This window comes from Anopheles arabiensis, chromosome 3 (assembly GCF_016920715.1).
Source record: "Anopheles arabiensis isolate DONGOLA chromosome 3, AaraD3, whole genome shotgun sequence".
NCBI classification, from domain to species: Eukaryota; Metazoa; Arthropoda; class Insecta; order Diptera; family Culicidae; genus Anopheles; species Anopheles arabiensis.
In genome coordinates this window covers 44894711-44914434 of record NC_053518.1, presented here as the reverse complement: position 1 = coordinate 44914434, position 19724 = coordinate 44894711, and the positions used below count along the sequence as shown (strand labels likewise).

The 19724-nt window shown below is 40.5% G+C and overlaps 2 protein-coding genes across 2 annotated transcripts; both read left to right on the top strand.

The window, feature by feature from the left end:
- Positions 1-342: 342 nt before the first annotated feature.
- LOC120900751 (calcium-independent phospholipase A2-gamma-like) lies at positions 343-2514 on the top strand. Its single transcript, XM_040308178.1, has 5 exons — positions 343-454; positions 520-602; positions 693-1104; positions 1166-1386; positions 1477-2514. Exons 1-5 carry the CDS (start codon positions 433-435, stop codon positions 2143-2145), a joined length of 1407 nt encoding a protein of 468 aa, XP_040164112.1. The 5' UTR covers positions 343-432; the 3' UTR covers positions 2146-2514.
- A 122-nt stretch (positions 2515-2636) lies between these two features.
- LOC120900753 lies at positions 2637-18831 on the top strand. The gene is made up of 3 exons (XM_040308182.1): positions 2637-4133; positions 17466-17539; positions 18794-18831. Exon 1 carries the CDS (start codon positions 3257-3259, stop codon positions 4112-4114), a length of 858 nt encoding a protein of 285 aa, XP_040164116.1. The 5' UTR covers positions 2637-3256; the 3' UTR covers positions 4115-4133; positions 17466-17539; positions 18794-18831.
- Positions 18832-19724: the final 893 nt, after the last annotated feature.

The window sequence follows — 19724 nt, the reverse complement described above, 5'->3', positions numbered from 1 at the left end:
TAAAATATACACATGAACACAAACAAAACAAATTCTATTGTTTATTGCATCGATGACGCTTGCTTGAAAATAAAGAAAAATAATCCCCAGCACCCTGGCATAAGGAAGCTGCTAAGCCGCTATTTAGTAGGACCACCTGCAACTTTGATGCTATTTATCTACTGCAAAAGGAGAATTCAAACAGCGATCTTTAGCATACCAAAATCGACTGTTTAAGCAAATTTGTTGTTGAAGCAAATTGTACAATTCGGACATTTGATCTGTCAAATTGACACAACCGCGGATCTCCGAATCCGCGTAAGTCGAGAACCGCGTAATTCGAGAACAGACTGTACAGATAAATCGGTATCTGGTCACTCTGGTTGTAAACAATTTGGTGGGGATTTGTTTTGGGAAAATGTGTCGTAATTTTTAACAATTTTAGTAAAAGTAATGTCCAGCTGGAGGACTGTTGGTAAATAATCCGTGAATAGGACTACGGTTCAAAGAAAATAAAAACTAACGTGTTCATGCCCGTAGGTATCTGCTCGCCAATACTTGCCAGCGGAAAGGTATCGCGATGCGTACCACAACAACAATGGCATCACAATCGCCAACAAAATGTAACCAAATCCCAGTTCTCGTGTGGTTGGCAAAGCAAGGGTGGCAACAGCTAATCATAGGGATTTTTCTTACCTTACCTTCGATTGCAGCGTCAAAATCAGTCACAAACCCGACATGCTCTGCTGGATTTGCGCCGCAAGGCAATACCAGTTGATCGGCAGCGGCAGGTACTGTACGAGCTGGTGGAAAAGTTTGAAAAGCTACCACAAGAGAAAGCGTTCGCGATAGAGGAAGGCGCAATCGAGCTGCTGAAGGAGCTGGAACACTCCACCGATCCTGCCATAAGGCAGCATGCGAAGCTCGGTTTGGCGCTGCTCGGGTACGTCCCACCGTTGTCAAGCGAGGGGATACGCATCCTGAGCATTGACGGGGGAGGCATCCGCGGTATAATCGTGATGGAACTGCTGCGCAAACTGGAACGACTCACGAATCGAAGAATATTCGATCTGTTCGATCTAGTGTGCGGCGTCTCGACTGGAGCTATATTGGTTTGTGCGTTGGGTAAGTTGGTGTGGGCTTTAGATTGATTTGCGCCTAACCCCTTTGTGTCGTCTGCTTTTAGCCTCCGAGAAAGGGTTAACCCTTGCCGAAGGCATTCACCTCTACAAAAAGATAGCCTACAAAGTCTTCCATCGCCCGACGACGCTGGATAAACTTTCCGGAGCGTCGCGCCTGTTTTCGTCGCACGCTTACTACGATATCGAGCTGTGGGAATCGCTACTGAAACGTCATGTGGGCCACCGTCGCATAATCGACACGGTGATGCTTCCAAATGTGCCGAAGGTGGGATAACGACGCATGGGTAAAACGAAACCTCCATTGTTCAAACGGTTCTCGACTAAGGAAATGCTGTCGCTTCCTTCTATTCCTTAGTTCTGCTGTATATCGACTACCGTTTGCGACGAGTACATCGATGCGCATGTATTCCGCAACTACACATTCCCTCAGAACGTGCAGTCGGTGTACGCCGGGTCACACACCGCACGACTGTGGGAGGTAGTGCGAGCGTCATCGGCCGCTCCGGCGTACTTTGGTGACTTCCCGCTGAACGGTCAGCTGCATCAGGACGGTGGCATACTGTACAACAATCCTACCGCCGTGGCCATCCACGAAGCCAAATGTCTGTGGCCGAACGATCGCATCCAGTGTGTGGTGTCGTTCGGTACGGGACGAACGCGCGGCAAATCGAACGATGGTCAAAAAATTATAAGCCGTAAAATACTCGACCAAGCTTCGTTGTCCAGCTCGTGGAAGACAAAGTTCCTGCGTATTCTCGATTCGGCCACCGACACGGAAGCGGCGCACACGGTGCTGAGCGATCTGCTACCGGCCGGTCACTATTTCCGTTTCAATCCGTACCTTACCGAGTTCCTGTCGATGGTTGAGGTGCGGCCGGAAAAGATTGCCCAGCTGGAGAAGGATACGGCAATGTACTATGCGCGCAATGAGGACAAGTTCGAGCAGGTTGCTGACCTGCTGCTGCGCAAGCGATCGATCGCACGCAAAGCGTACGATGTGGCTCGCTACGTTTTCTATCGCTAGTGTTTCTTGAAAAGTGTTTTTGCTGCTAATTGCCAAAGAGATTCTGCTTGTATTGGTAGCGTCAGGGCAGAAGGTGAATGTTGTTATAATATGATAACAACAGATTTTGTGTTTCTCGTTTGTTTGTATGAATCTTTTAGTTGCTGTACTACAGTCACTACTGACATACCTCTCAGTGAAGGTGAACAATTCAGGTTTTATTTCGGTATTACATCTTTTTAGTATTTTAGTATTGCTAAGCTTGTTTGGATCCCCGTATAACGACTGTCCATGGATATATTTTGTTTTGCGATTGTGTGTAAATGTTTGGTTTATGTTTGTAAATTGCAAATAAAGTTCTGTGACGTGTAAGAGTGATCTTAAACGTAATTAGAATGATTCACAACATATTGATGCATATTAAAAATGCTGATTATCGATCCATAGGCCACAGCAAATGTCCACACACCAATATCACAGCAATGCGATACGATAGAATGGTCAAAAATCCAAATAATCCCCAAAGAAACGAACGAAAACGAGCTGGAAAAATTTCCCATTTCCAAACTCACTTGCTACGCTTAAGCGATGATACCTGTCCGTTGTTGATGTGAGAGAGAAAATGAGAGAACGGGGAGATTTCCTCACGACCGTATGGTTCGGTTGCTGGTTGGCGCCTGTACGAAATTGACCCGCGCAGGCAAAAGAGGACAGGTTTTATTTTTAAGCAAACCGACCGACGAACTCATCCCGATCGGTCACGATCTTCCGTAGTCGTGCACTGATCGTGACGCACTGCACACCAGCACTTTGCTCGACTGAGCAGTTCGTCAAACAAGTTAACCACCGTTTTCGAGATTTTGTGTAGGGAAATCGGGAAGAAAAAATAAACAGTAACGGCTTGGAAAATATGTGTCTCTACCGGAAAGAGCATCCATGGCCTCGATACAATTTTCGACGAAGTTAATTTGTAGTGAATTTATTATCTCGATCCCAAGGGAGGAAAGCATATGCATGTGTGTACGACTTTACGGAATGTAGGGTGAATGTGAGCTTGGTGCGTGATAAATAAGCGAGAATTTATACGATTTTTGTAACGACCGTGAGTGAATCGAGAGAAACAAAGGGCAGGATGAGCAATATGCAACCAGAAGAGTACGAGAATACGGGCTGGCTGTCGTACTTTAGCCGGCACAAGACGACCTACACTGCGTCCGATATTCACAAGATCAGCAACGAGCTGAACAATGTGCGCAAGAACCTGACCGCCACCCAGTACGCGTACGGCGAGCTGAGCAGTGAGCTGAAGGCACTCAAGAGTCTCCAGGAGCAGCAGCGCTTGGTGGACGAGTACGAGCAACGGGCGGCAGGCAGCAAAGGCTCGAAGTCGACCGACAAGCGGCTGAAGGAACAGGCCGACGAAATCAAAAGTCTCAAGAGCGATCTTGCGAGCTGCCGGAATGAGCTGTCCAAGCAGATCGCCGCCCTGAAGGTGTCGGTTGGCGAGCAGAGCAAGAAAAAGGGTGTATTTGGAGGTGGTGGCAAGCCTTCGCACGGCAACCCACCGCCAGCCGGCAGTAACGCCATGACCTTGAGTCTGGAAAGTCGCATCATTGCCGCGGAGGTACAGATCGATCAGCTGACAACCGGGCACACTGACCGGTTAAGTGCTCTGGAGCAGAAAGTAGGTCAGCTAGAGCAGACGGGCGGCAGTTCGACGGTAGATTATGAGGTACGGCTGAATGCTCTCGAGCGAGATTTTACGCGCAAGCTGCAGGATCTGACCGATCTTGTGGTGGAGCTGCAGCGCAAGCTAGCTAAGAGTGAAGCCAAACAGGTGGAAATGGTGCAACGGTTGTCGACGGCCCAAACCACACTGTATGAACAGCTGGAGCAGCGGTACGATGAGCAGTGCGGCAAACTGCGAGAATTGCAAGTTCGGCTCAGCCATCTTGGCCAGCATGACGACGTCGACTCCACGTTTGTCTGAGGGAACCGGGCAACGAGAGGTAAATAACAGAATTCATTTGGACAGTTGTGCAAGCCAACGGGTGGATCTATATATGCGGAATGTTCTAAATATTATTATGAGGCGTTTATTGATGGGAGAGGTATTGGCATAAACAAACTGCCAGCAACGTCCCATGGCCGTCAAGGCTTGATCAGATTGTCTGGAACGTTTCACAGGAATAGCAAAATTAATTTCAGCGGTTTACCGCCGAAATGGTAAACTGTTTTGACCGGAAGACTAAACAGTACATCAAACAAGGCCAAGCGACACCTACACGAAGGTACAGCATGTGCTCGAGAAACGCCGAGTCTGGGAAATACTTGGGATTCGAATCTCCGAATCCCAATATCAATCGAATTTTGGGTTGCGATAAAATGCATGACTATGCCGTTTTTGTTCCATGCGATTTTTGTCGATTGCTTAAACTTTCTCATAAAGCCTCATTTCTCTTAAATTATTCACGTTTTACTCCATATTTTTTTTATCAAAAATGTTAGTTTTCATTAGCGATTCTTCGAATTGGGCGTTTCTCAATAATCCTATTGGGAGCCAATTTATATTCTAATTAGATTACTATCGCGATCAAATTGGAATTGCAACCGTATCCCCATGTAATCGCTATCGATTCCCAATGGAATCTTAACCGTATTCAAAACGTACAAACGGGAACCGATCAAATCGAATCTTTGTAGATATTGAATTTTCGAATCGTCCGAATCCCGAATCTCCCAACATTAATATGAAGCCGAGTGGAAAAACGTGGTAGAGAAGTTTTCAATTTCAAATTGATGTGTTTATGCGGGGAAATCATATTAAAGTTGTAGGAATGGGAATAGGAAATATGAAACTGCCTTCAATAAATCGTTGTGGCGTTTGAGCTGACGACTAGGTAGGTTTTTGTTAAATGGTCTTAGATATTTTTGTTCATCTTTTTGGCGTAACTATATTTGGCCGGTCTCGTAATGCAGGCGTCAATCCGTACGACTTAACAACGTTCTTGAACCCACGAAGCCCCGACTATCCTGCTATGGATTATCAATGGGTCGCTGAATACCAAGCGCTCTAGTGGTACAGGCAGGCCTTCACAGGCAACGGTTGTTGTGCCAAATAAGAAGACCGGCATACCATCCTATGTGAGCTTCCCCGAGATTTATTAAAAACCATTCCCTCGGCTTAGTAACTGTTTGATACGAGAAAACCCTTCGTTTGAGAAACTACCAGGAAGCCTCAGAGATATATGAATTAAAACTTGAACACATTCGAGCACATTGAAGACGAATGCAGTTGGTAGGTACAAAGCAAGTGCAAGAGAACGAAACAACTGGGTAACAGCTCGAATGGGAATTTAACTGAATTGTCTGGTTTTACATGAGCCGGAGTGTACTGCCCATGGATTAACAACTACGATTCGAAACTAGAGGCGTTAACATAGATTAAAATTCTAGAAAATTGTCCTTTGGATGACATCAAACTAGAACTGGAATGGTTCTGATAGAACAATAAATAAGCATTCAATTTTAATAACAACATTTCTGAATTGAGGATGATCGCGAATCATTTAATTGAGTATCGAAACAAATCAGGCTCAGCTGGATAACATTTCGGGTTTGATTGTTGCTTGAGTAATAGTGTTATCCATCATCAATTAAAGTTATTGTTGTGTAAGGAGCTTTAGAGCCACGGGGAGCCCTCATCTCTTTACAGCAAGAATTCTCACCACCTTGCTCGGTGGGAATATGGGACTCTTTCTTTAATATTGCGCCATCAAGTATCTTGATAAAATATATCTTTGCATAGTGCATTTTACCTATTCGTTAATTACACATGGCAAAAACAATTCTTATTAAAACCCTTTATTGTAACGAAAGAGAAGCTTAAACGCTGCTGTAGCCATGTAGCATGTAGTTAATAAAAAATGCTCAATCCAGTTTTACAACCACAGTGACAAGCAAAATAAAGTACCAACTGCTTACATTTTCGCTCTTCTATTTTGTTTTTTTTGTTGTTGTTAAAAGTTAAGTTTACAGTACATTATGGGGCGGCCTTGAACAAACCGCGGTCATAAGTCATGTTTGTACTATTCACGATATGTATTACATGGAATCTTGTTCAAAATGGTCAATTTATTTGTAAAGCATTATTTTAAGCGTTGGACATGCAGATAGCGCTACCGTACACCGTTTTTGCAGGGGTTTTCATATTTTCGAAATATTTTGACACATAGTATAGAGACATTCGGCCCAATAACGAGGCCGAGCAAGGGGATCATTGCGTCATACTCTAGGTGTTGGTCTTCATACTCTGGGGAAAGTCTTTATATTGGGTGCCAAAGTTTTTCTAACGAGTGAAAACCCTGTATCCCTTAGCTGTACATCGCCACAGACACATATTTCAATTGGTGAATACAATCGAGTCATGAACTTAGTTTTATATCTGAGAAGCATTGCATTTGTTTTAATATTAAAACGTTTAAAATAATCCTAGCAAAATTTACCAACACTATAAACCAAATAATTAAAAATAAATAGGAATCTTTAATTTTCTAAGTGTTAATAGCACCTTACATTAGATAATTCGTTATTTAAAAAGGAATAGAAAATAATGATTAGGGCAACTACTTTATCTCGGTCGGCATTTTTTAGTGTCAATGTAGTGATTTTTAAATTTAGAGTTTTAAGCCGTATAGTTAATTTGATATATCTTCGTCAATAACGCTGAAACCTGCCGCGTTAAATACAAACAAGTATTACGGTTTCTTGATATGTTGTTACAAAATGTCAGATGATGATTTGAATGATTTTCAAAAAGTACTAAGATCCCGAACACAGCGTAGCGCCAAGTACAGGGCGTTCTGTTGTTTGTGATGAAAGAGAAGCTTAAACGCTGCTGTAGCCATGTAGCATGTAGTTAATAAAAAATGCTCAATCCAGTTTTACAACCACAGTGACAAGCAAAATAAAAGTGATTGAAAAATGTAGTTTTTTGTGCGATTTTTTCAGTTTGTAATAAAAAAAAGGTACTAGAACAAGAAAGGATTTTTTTTGGTTTATTTTTCATTAAAAAAGAAAATAAAATTTCCTTTCCGAATATATATTATTCATCAACATACTACAAATAATCACAGGTAAACTCATCCTGTGAAAATAGGACAGAAGTTGGAAAAAACGTAGTTTGGAAAGATTTTTTAACTTTGACCAGTCATAACTTCTGAAGTTGAAATGATAGTTATAATATTACAGATTTTTCGTAACTGACTATTTAGCTTTTTAATATACACGAACATTTTTTAATCCAAGATATACATATTTTTTTGACTTCCGACCGCCCGATGATCGTTAATGGGGTTACCTTTTCCTATTGTCCATATATCCCTCTGTTCAGAAATAACAACTCAATACAAAGATGGCATGTTTTGCGTAGCAGGAGTTTTGAAAAAAAAAATCGCTATCAGATCATAATATAACGTAAAACAATAAAATTAATTTCATAAAATTTATAAATATAATTTAAATTTAAAAAAATACTAATTAGTTCACAAAAATCATACTTGCGTCCATTATTCATATTATCCAAGTTTCTGGACGGGCTCAATTCTTAATGAGCATGGATAAACGGCGTTTCACTGTAATTGCTATTTTTTTAAACTTATCCGTTATCTGCAATGTGTAAAAGACAAAAATAAGAATTTTAAAGAAAGAAAAAATAGTATTCTCAAAATTGAATAAAATAGTAATGACAGTATAAAGTGACCACATCCATTATTCTCGATTAATTCATTTGCTAAAAAAAATAACACCAATTTTATGATTTATATACATCCCTTAACGGACTGGAAGACGAAGGCGCGAGACCGTGAGCGGTTTTGGACACTCCTGAGGCAGGCCAAGACCGCAAAGCGGTTGTAGCGCCGGATAAGTAAGTAAGTATACATCCCTTTGGATTTTAAGATTTTTGTCGGTATCACTTACTTACTTATCCGGCACTACAACCGCTTTGCGGTCTTGGCCTGCCTCAGGAGTGTCCGAAACCGCTCACGGTCTCTCGTTTTCGACTGTCTATATTGGCATTCTATCTTCTATCGATTGTAGGTACTGTGCATCTACCTATTCCGAAGTGTTTTTGACGGCTTCACAATAATGTTCATTGTGTTTGGTGTCAGTTTTTTCACTCTTCCATCGAGAATTGATCGAAAAAGTAAGCTTCTTTTTCTTTTCTTTTGTGATAGTTGGACATTACAGATTTACAAGCACATGTAAAATTTGTAAATTGTTACAAAGTCTAATTTGCCTTCACTAATTTTAAACAATACGGAGCAAAGCCGTCCCTCACGAATAAAAAAAAAAAACGTTACCATCCGGAAATTGTTAACCGCATTTCTCGCAAGCATACTGTACTGGGTGGGAATGGTAATGTAATGGTGAAAGCGTGCCCCATAAATCAATGTAAGGTGTCGGGAAATACAAATCTAGGGACAGAGCTTGTCAAGATTGTGAAACTGGTACACGCTTTCGACATCCCTTTTACTGCTGTTCTATATTGTGTATTCACACAAATGGACATTTTTGAGGATAATTAGAATGAAGTAATAAGTAAATTCTGGAATAGCGTTCGTATTATGTTGATATATTTTTTTTGGCTAGTAGTGTATTAAAAAACTTTAATTTAAGGTAATGTGAAACTTATATTCTGACAATCACGCAACATTTCTGGCAACGTTTCTACTCCCTTCCATTTCCACTCCATCAATTTGCAGATCGCCGCTCATTTCCACCGACGGAAAATATTTCCGTCATCACCCTACCATGGCATCCCCTATCGTTAGCTAATGGTGCAAACACTTTCCGTCCGTTCCATTACACCAAGCGGCTTCGCGCGCAAATGGCGCAAATCGTTGGGCGTTTCGGGGTTTTCGGTTCGGTTCGCCGCACGGGCCAAAAACAAACAAATTCCCCACCAACGATGGAAAAACAACAACCCCAACCTGTCAGCTTCAGTTTTGCTTGCGGATCGTTAGACAAACAAATCATCGCTCTTGATCCGCTACTGTCTCATGCGACGAAGCCAAAGCAAAATGTAGTTTTTCCCTCTCAAACTGAAATGGTGGGGATGGTGGTGGTGATCGATGGTGATCTACTTGGTAAATATGATCTACTACCGGTTGCTTCGTCGCGAGAATGATCTCACATGCGTGTGTGTGTGTGTGTGTGTTTGTATGTATGTCTGTATGTGGTGTTTGTATTTATATACGGTTTAGTGTCCGGTCAAATGTCGTTTTTACATACTACACACCCGAACCGTCAAACCTCTTTTTTCTGCCAATTTTTTTTTTCGTCTCCCACCAGAGGCCGTTGTTTTTGTTCTTGAGGATTTAGTTAAAATGTGCCTGTGTTTTGACGGTTGTCTGTCAAAATATAGACAGTTTGAATGAATAGCAATCAACCGTCATTACAAAAAAAGGCAGATCTGATGGAGGCGGCTTGTCGTTTGTACAGAACTAAAGGCACACCACAGCCATGGCCAGAGAAATTGATGAATCGGAATCAAATGTCTCTCGATCGGTAGTGATTTTGTTCGTGTCGCTCGAGCAACACTGTGCACTGTTTGATAATGTAAACAAAAACACCAAAACATACAGCATCAGAATAAATACCATTCAACCCGAATACGCAACGCAAACAACTAACACCACGCCCGGCGTGAGTCGTCGTCGTCCTAGCGCTAGCGTGCGTGACAGTTGTCGCTTTTCCGGGGGTGATAAATTGACTTACACGCTGCCGGCGCTGTAGAAAGTGGTTCCTTCTTTTTCCTCCTTCATCCTTCATTCTGCTCTCATGTACTCCCGCTTTTTCGTTCTATGTGTATTCATCTGCCTACACCCGCTGCCGATTTACGTCGTTTTGTATGTTAATCGCTGACCCGTCCGAAGCAGAAGAGGCTCGCTCATTTTCTGATTCGTTTTGGTCGTTGTTATTGAATGTTTCTCGTCGGTGTCATTTTTTTGTGCGTGGTTGTTTTAAAATGTTTTGAGCGTGCATTAACTCCCAAGTTCTAATGATCGTTCAGCCCCTGGGTACGTATTTTTTACTAAGCGTGACGGAAAACTGATGGGGAGGAAATACTTGAACATAAAATCTCGTCCCATGCGTTGATTTTCTTGAGTTCGTAAAAAGTAAAACAGAATGCGTGAAATTGAGAGAGATAGAAAATATAGAAGAAAAAATGCAAATCGATATAAAAAAATGGTAAAAAAAACTGAGAGAAAATGCGTTCGGTCATACTGACAGGTAGATATTTTTACGACACGGGCACTGTTCGTTTGTTCTAATTTATGTTTCTCTCGTGCCGTTAGGCGTGGTAATGAATGGGACAGCCGTTTCACCTATGCTTTGGTTAACAAATTAGGGTGTGCCGTCCTTTATCTTTTCTCATGTGAACTGTCCGGGACAAAAATGCAAATTGGTTTCATATATTTTAAGCTTTTAACGCCAAAAAATAGAATGTGGGTCCTCGTTGATGTGGTCTGCAACGATGTTGTAAACGGTTTTTTTGTGTTTTTTTTTAATTACAATTTGATTCAGTACGTAATCCCCAAATCACCAAATAATGATATTGGTGATTTAAAAATTTAGTTGTTTAGCTGTAAGGAAAAAAACATTTTCATTCAAATAAAACCATAAATTGTAAGTAATGTAATGATAAATTACAAATCATGCACAAGAAAAGGAATTGATTCATCAAATTTCGTTAAATCTATAGACTCTATGTTTTAATTATAGCCGAACAAATGTTTCTTAACACTTAACACTCTATTCAAATTAGTCTCTTTATGTCATTTTCGACTTTTTTGTGAGCGTGATTGGGTAAAATTCAATTCAAATCTAATGATCCCTAGCGTTTCAATGGTTCTTTGGTCTGATAGATAAAACATTGGTCATATGGTCTGCTTTTCTGGTTTCGTGGTACGAAACAGTCGTCAACTCGCACGACTTAACAACATGCCCGTCATGGGGTCAAGATCCGAATAGACGGTGCACCATGCGTAAACCTGACTATCCTGCCATGAGTAACCAATAAGTCACTGAAACCTATACCCACTAATGGTACAGGCCGTGACCGACAGTAGTTGTTAGGCTAAATAAAATAAAAATATCTGCTAATATTTCTATCCCGGCAGGTGGTAGTATGCGAGACTATTTTATCCGAGACTGTACTGCATGATAATTGTTTAGTTTTTGTGTGTTTGCATTCAAAATATCATTCTCAATTATACGTTCTAAATAGCATAGAATATCCATTTTGGTCAATTGTTGGTATCTCCTTCACCAAATAATTAAGGACTTATCCTTGGACATATAATCTAATCTACATTGTTTTGTTGCCTCCAACAAATCTATTCATATCAAAGTCTTCACTATACATCATTAATAATGTGCAAATAAGAGAGTATAAAAATAAAATTATATCAAATTATATTATTTAAATAAATTAAACAACGAAAAGCAATTCATGATATTGACTCACGGCATTTAAAAATTCTTATGCATTACTCCAGACAGGTGCTGACTATGAGGCTTGCTGACCAGTTTTTTTAAACCTCGTATATCGTCTTTACACATCAATGAAGATCCTCTTCGATTTTGCGAGAGCAAAAAAATAAGATCATCAACTAAAACTACTCAGGGAAAACCAAGCATAACAATTGTTTTAATTTTCGGAACTAGTGTTGTAGACATAGGTCATAGGTCATAGGCACACGAAGTACAAATGCAAAGCCTTTTGATAACGATAATGACTAATAACGATAATTAATAATTTAAACAATTTAAAAGAGACTATCCAACCTAGTATAATACATACAATTATCGCCATTTTTTAAATGATGGTTTTCCAAGATTTATTAAGAAAATGGCGAGATTTTTTGCAAAAGCTAATGCGAAATAGCTAAATAATACCCTCATCTTTGAAGAGAAAAAAGTGAAGAAGTGTGGTTTCGTAATTATGAAAAACTACCTCAGAGAGTGCCACTACTAAACAACTACTACAACACATGGTACATCCCTCATTTGCGGTTACCTAACCAAAGAAGCCAAAGACCAAACCAAAGAAGAAAAAAAAAAAAAAAAAAAGTATCAAACCGTGACGGGTATGTTGATCAGTCTGCACATGTGGATGTGTACTTAATTCATGTTTGTTAAGTCCATAAATCATAATTTCATAGCAAAATACGAGAGAAAACCAAAACGTGGAGACACGTAAACAAATCAAACGATTCATAGCTAACAACATCACAGAAGGACTAAAATTAAAAACTTTTTTGTCAAACATGTTAATGGATCGATTCCGACAGTCAACAGATTAGTGATGGGAAAAATGAATCTCAGAAGGGATTTGAATCTTCGAATCCCAATCCTGTATGGGATTCGAATCTTTGAATCCCGATCCCAATTCCAATGTGGTATAGCGTGTTATTCTAGTTTGCAGCACGGGGGGGGGGGGTTTGGGGGAGGATTAATTATTTGAAGCTTGAATAAGAGGTCATTCTGTTTTACTCCAAATTATTTAACTTTGCAGTACTTACAACATAATTAGTACAGGTCCCCGACATGGACCTTTTTTCAATATCAAATCAAATAATTTATTTAGTGACTATAACTTCTCATTAAATGCTATATTACACGAACATTTGCTACATTTTGACTGAAAACTGCGTGATTCGACTTACGAAATTAGAGATACGTGGTTTCTCTCCACCCCCATTAATAGCGTATCTCGGAGACAGCCTCTAATTTCAATCGCAATCCCAATTCCAAACGCAATCGCAATAAGAATTCCATTAGTAATCCCAATCAGAATTCCAATCGAATCCCAATCCCAATCCGAATCTCAATCGAATTCCAAACGAATCTCAATCCCAATCAAGTTGCAATCCCAATCCCAATCAGAATCCCAATCGACTCCCAAACGAATCCCAATCCCAATCGATTCGTAATCAAAACCCAATCGCAAAGGAATCTTTTAGGGATTCTAATCATACAAACGGGATCCGATCCAATCGAATCTTTCTAGGGATTGAATCTTCGAATCTTCCGAATCCTGAATCTCCCAACACTACAACAGTTACACGCTGGTAACGGATTATGAAATACAATTTTACAAAAAAGAAGACTACAAAGAATCAAGACCTTTGCTATATACTGAAACTAAAGTATTTAACATTTAACATGGAGAGTTTAGAATGATATGTAATACAAATTTCCTGCATTTAAAATAATGAACTACAACCTTTCCCCAATCGATTACTTTGGCTTCATAACGTTTCAAACTACTTCCTTTGAACAGCTGCACCGACTTAAACAACATTTTTTGGCACCACAGCAAAAAGGTAAACCAAATGCTATGCTCTCCGTAAAGTAAAGATAAATAAACTGTGCAAACCATCTGATCGGCTGCGTACTTCATCAGCCCCAAACAGGAGTGTTGAGCGAGATCGGATGTTAACGTGCACAGCATAATCGTCCATCATGGCACAGGTCGAAACATCCTAACCTTGCACCGCGTGTTTCTGTGTTTCTAAGTAAAATAAACACTTTCTAGGAGGATTAAGGCGAGAAGGAAGGAAATAAGATCCAGTGTTCCAGGAAACGTGTTGTTTTCTTTATTCCACACTGATCTCCTGGTTGTGGTGTTTTGGACGAAAACCACCATTATTTGTCTTTAAAAAATACCATTGATCTTGGCCTCCTTTTTAGAGTACGAAATTCACACCAGAAAAAAAAATGAAAAAAATATCCAGCAACATCTCGGCACGGGAAATTGTGGCCCATAATGTTACGCCTCTCCGCAATGCACACCAACCAAAGGGTTTGGCTTGTGCCGCGCAGTTGCCAACAGGGATTTGATGCTACAGTTTAATTTGATTTGTTCGTTTTTACTCCACCTCTTGCACCAGCCCTCCATTGCCCACAGTGGTTAGGACTGACCAAACGCTTTATTTATAGTCCGGAGAGACGCATTTCCAATCGTTTAGCCACATTCGCGTAGCGTGCCATCGAAGACGACGTTAGGAGGTTGTGTTTTGCTCTTTTCCCTCCACTTTCGTCGTCGCATGACAGTACATTGGCCCGCGGGTGAAATTCGTCGGGATACGTGTTTGGATCGATGCTTTTAGGTGTAGTTTTTGGCACATCGTTAAACGTGTTTTGTTTCTAGCATGGTTTTTGTTGTTCTTGCTCTTGCTGCTTTTTTTGGAAACGATTGAAACCAACGATACATGTATAGGAGTAGGGTAAAAAGAATGCATGCTTCAACGAAATTTTAGTTAATTTTTTGAACGTATATTATATTTGTTTAGTATTTTTATAAGGCTGTAGAGTGGGCGATATTTACTTTATCAAATACTAAATATTTTCCTCACAAATTAACAAAAAACGGGTGTTTTCCAAAAATTCCTCTTAACTAGAGCAAAATTACAATATCGCTCACCTAATTTCGAGCCAGTAGGTCGGCACCACCAGTACCAAATGGGAGCACTTACTAGGTTATTATTGCACGCGTCGTGGCCATCTTTAGCTTTACGCTACATCGCCGCATTACGATCAATGACATAATCTATAGATTTAATACCAGATTTGGTATGCGTCGTCCACCTGCCGGGTGATGGATTTACCGATCGTTATGGTTTGAAAGCGATAGCTTTACCTCATTCAAAATAAAACCATTTGCAATTGGAATAACTGCCCTCGTGCATGTTCCACTTCCTACACGCAGATGTGTTTGTAATCGAAGAAAAAAAATCCCACTCGATAGTGTAATTTACGGGAAAAAGTTCCTCCCCACTATTATAATTCCACTTTCGATTGATCGTAGTATGAAATACAAGTCCCATCCACTATTCCCCACTCAACAATTTGGTGCATTGTGTCACTAAGGGCGAAGAAAGGGGGTGTTACGTGTGGGAAAGAGGAAGTTAAAAATTCAGTTTATGTCGTTTTACGCTTTACGCGACTGGTTACGATCGTGCCCGAGCATGACAGTGTGGCCAGTGTGCAGTGTGTAGCCGAGTTGCATACAAAATAGAACGCGAATTATGTAGCGCGTGGTGGTGGTGGTGCGTGTTGGTGGTGCTGATCTTCCAGTTGATTTGAGGTGGTTGGAAGTATGCGGGAGTGTGATTGGAAGACAATTTCGGTGGCTACGGAGTGACGCGGCGAGCATTATCACATCAACTATCACATCGTATAAGCTTCGGAAACAGTTGAAGCGGTAGGTTTAAGTATGATTTTATTATGTTGAGAAGTACCGTATTTAAGCGTGTATAACGACCCCCTTTTTATGTCGAAAGAGACCAAAATCTGATAACAGGGATCGTTATGCAAGGGTAGTACCTTTTCGAATACCCCTAAGACATTACACTCGACCCCATAGAAAGATAGTCTGGTGCATGGGTATCCACAAAAAATACTAGAAAAGGGAAGGAATATTTCCAAGGAAAAGCTTAGAAAAAAAAGAAAACGATTTGGAAACTGAGGAAACAATTCAACTCACTGGTTCTTTAAATTAGTGATTCAAATGTATAAAAAGGAACCACTTAATCATGAGGTTAAAATCTAAAGCCCAGAAAATACCAAAAGAATACGAAGCTAAACTGGTGGCCTTCCATTCGCTTGCACTAGAAGCACGAAAAAATCTCATTTGATCTGATCGAAATTGGTAACATGGACACCAAGTTGTTTTGAATTTTATAAAATTATGAGTAAAATAACTCTTTGTTGCTTTTTTTTATATATTTAATAATTCATTTATTCAAAGGGGTCGTTATACACGCTGTTATACGGAAATTATTTGGTTATTTTATAACCATAAGACGTGAAACCGAAGTTTTGTCTTGCATTCATTTAAAGGTACAATGGTTAACAAATATTAAATAAGCTTTTGATAAAAAAATGACATCTTTTAGTAAAATAATTTACTAAAAATTTTCACAATTTCTCGAAAATAGTTCACAACTCGTTCTACATTTAGCTCAAAGGCTTAGAAAAATATTAATATGCTGAACCATTTAACATGTTTTGTTTTTTCAGCACATTACAGTTATAAGCACTGTATAATTTAAAATTGATTTTTTGTTAGTTTATTTTTGTTTATACATGTTTAAACTATGTAATTATGTTCATTTTAATTATTCTTATTCTTGAAACAATTTTAAAACATAAGTGAGCAAATTCACCTAACACCATGCACCTCACTATAAGCGTGCTGCCCAATGCACCGCATGTGTTATGTTTACTTCCGCCGCCATCCTTATCATTTGGCAATTTGGAGTGGGAAACGCTCAAATTGCCATTTTGAACAGTAACTGCCTTTTACCAATGACCCTCCCCACCGTGTATCTAACATACAGGTGCATTGACCATTTCGTATGGAACGCAAACAGTGGTAAAGTGTCGTATTGTTTAAAACCCGTTCGTTTATGGGAAGAAGTGGTCAGTCGTGTGGCGCCAATACGAGGTACATCATCGAAGTTTGAGTAATCAGTTAGTATAGATAAAGTGTGGGAAGTGTTAAGGAAACATGTCGAAGAAAGTGAGTAAAAATCCCGAGTCAATCGAGGTGATGGTTTATGAAACTATTGTTTAAGAGTGTTCAAACAATACTAGTAGGAAATGATTTATACGTACTTACCTATCTAGTGCTATAACCGCTTTGTGGCCATGGTATGCTGCAGCAGTGTCCGAAGTATCTCACGGTCTCGCGTCTTTGTCTGGTGTTCTGCCATCTTGCCAGCTCTATTCTTGTTTGTAAAAATGTTGTTCAAAGTAGGATGAAATTTTGTGTTAAAAAAACTTACGTAACATACTGAAAAGATCAACTCAGATGTGTGAGATATAGGTTGATGTACAGTAAATATACTATAATATGGGATGTAAATTTAACCAAGATCGCAAGAACTTTTGCATTTAAACATTTTTTTAACAGAATATCTGATCCTTTAAAAATGCTGTAATTATACAGACCAGGCGCCTCCACCATAACGAAATTTTGACTTGACGACCTAGTGTGAGCAAACAAACTTCTTCTTCTTCTTCTTTGGCTCAACAACCGATGTCGGTCAAGGCCTGCCTGTACCCACTAGTGGCCTTGGCTTTCAGTGACTAATTGATTCCCCCCCATAGCAGGATAGTCAGTCCTACGTATGGCGGCGCGGTCTATTTGGGGATTGAACCCATGACGGGCATGTTGTTAAGTCGTACGAGTTGACGACTGTACTACGAGACCGGCAAACAAACTTCACAGTTCTTTAATTGTAGGTTCTTTTTTGTGTTCGTTACAGCCAGTATTACTTGCAGCATCATTGACGCTAATATTATCGATTCTGCCGCACTCCCTGGCTAGTGATTTAGAAAGGTAAGTTATACCGTACAAAAAGAAACTGCAACATATAAGCGATATGAGCAGTAATAAAAAGCATGTTTATAACACAACTGTAACCTACTGTACGTTTATAACACAACTGTTTTCTACTGTACGCATAATTTTAGACAGTCATCTGATACTTTCATGTTTTGATTACTACTCGTACGCTCTTGTGGTAACCTCGGTACAACCGATAAATATACCTCAGTGTTCCTGGCTTTTTCTTTTTCGCGGCTGTTAAATACATCCACACACACGCAACATCATGAGCAGCATGATACGTGCTAAAACCCTTAATACGAAAACGAGTACCCTCGTATCGATAAAAAAAATGCCTTGCATAGTGCTACCACCTTCTTTCTTGTCTTTAAACGAAGTTCGACCTTTAACCCTGCCGCGATGGGAAAACATGCCGGAATGGGAAAGCTGTGCAAAACGTTAACCATCTGCCAAAACAAAGTGGAAAACCAATACGAACTCCAACCCAGCGGGCACGAAGCGGCCGCCGCCGAGTTTTACCCCCTTAGACACCACACAGTGAATTAAGTAAACAGTTGCTGTGGTATGGGGAAATCGATTAGTGTGCAATTAGGTTGTAAATTGGTCTGGCGAAGAAAACCAACCAAACGGGCAAAGAACAAATACACTACGACGAGCCGTATGAAATCTCTAGTGGGTTGAAATGATGAAAGAAAGAATTGTAGAGAGCAAAAATAGAGAGAACGAGAAGGTACGCAAGATAGGGAGAAAATAAATAGAATATATGTGCCATAATTTACCTCAAGCGCGTACGAACCTTTTAGCCCCGGGCGTTAATGGAAACGTTAGAAGATACCTGTGTGGTGGGGGGATCTTCTAGGGTGGTTAGGGGTGTGGTATCGAAATTGGCAACGTGCCCATGTTTGCAGTGGCCAGGGTTTCCAATTATTGCGATTTAATCTTACGAGAGCCAACCAGTGAAGATTGATTTTGCCCATTTAATTTGCCACAAATGAGACTGAATTATGGGAGCAACCAATGGACGGGACCGTGGCCGCCGTGGTCTTACAAGTTTCGATCCATTTCCATTTGTTCCATTAATGAAGTGGCAGGCTTGACGTTGCGCATGATTAAATGCGCTTGAAAGATATATTATAGAAGCGGAAAGCGATGCTTTTACCGTGCTGGCCACATAAGATTTAATTTTGTTCTGTTCTTTTGGATTCATTTTCCTTTTTCTCTCTCACCCGGTTACGCGGGATCTAGCTATGCTGCCAGCGAAGCACTCGCCCACCATCATGCTCATGCTGACCATGAGTTAGTGCACCATCATCCGGAGGCGCTGCTGCACAGCCTGGCGGCACAAGCTGACCATTCGCTCTTACATCACGACGTGCACCATGATCTGCATCGCGACCTTCACCACGATCTGCATCACGATGTGCACCACCATGATGTGCATCATGTGCACCATGATCATGTCGTCGTGACTGCTACGCCGCAGCCGACCGGATTTTGGAAGAAGAAGTTCATCTGGAAGCCACGCTGGGTGAAGAGCTGGCAGGAGAAGAAGGTGTACGTCGGTGTCTGGAAGCGCGTCTGGGGACCGGTGCAGGTAACTGAATGGGTGCCAATTCCGAAACCACCGCCGGGCTGGACCAAACATCACTGAAAAGCACTAAGGGGTAAATAGTACTGTTAATGCATACCGTAGTTCTATACACGAACGTTATTCCTAAGTCAATCATTGCCGTATGGTTAGATGTAAAACAATAAATTCACCATTTCACTGTTGTGTAAAGTACAATAATTTGTGAAAAAGCTTGATATTAAAAACAATAAAAAAAAATTCGATTCCATCGTGAAACCATTTCCATACCAGCAGATTGAGTCCCTCGGTCCATGGATCTAATTTATTCCTAGACAAAAACATATACTCGGAGCTGCCGGTGCCAGGTACTTGTTTGCTTGCATTCCATTCGAGCGCGAAACATTACTTGGCAACCGTGCCAACAAAACCAATCCCGAAACTATTAAGATCCGTAATGAGATAAATTCTACAAGCAGTATGCGCTAATGCCTCGCCTCGAATGAAGAGGTTCTCGATGGAAGGAAAGATTTTGGGAAAGATGTGGAAATGGGTACAGCAGCAGTACGTTCTATAGGACGATTAATTACCCGGCACTTTGTTGCCTTT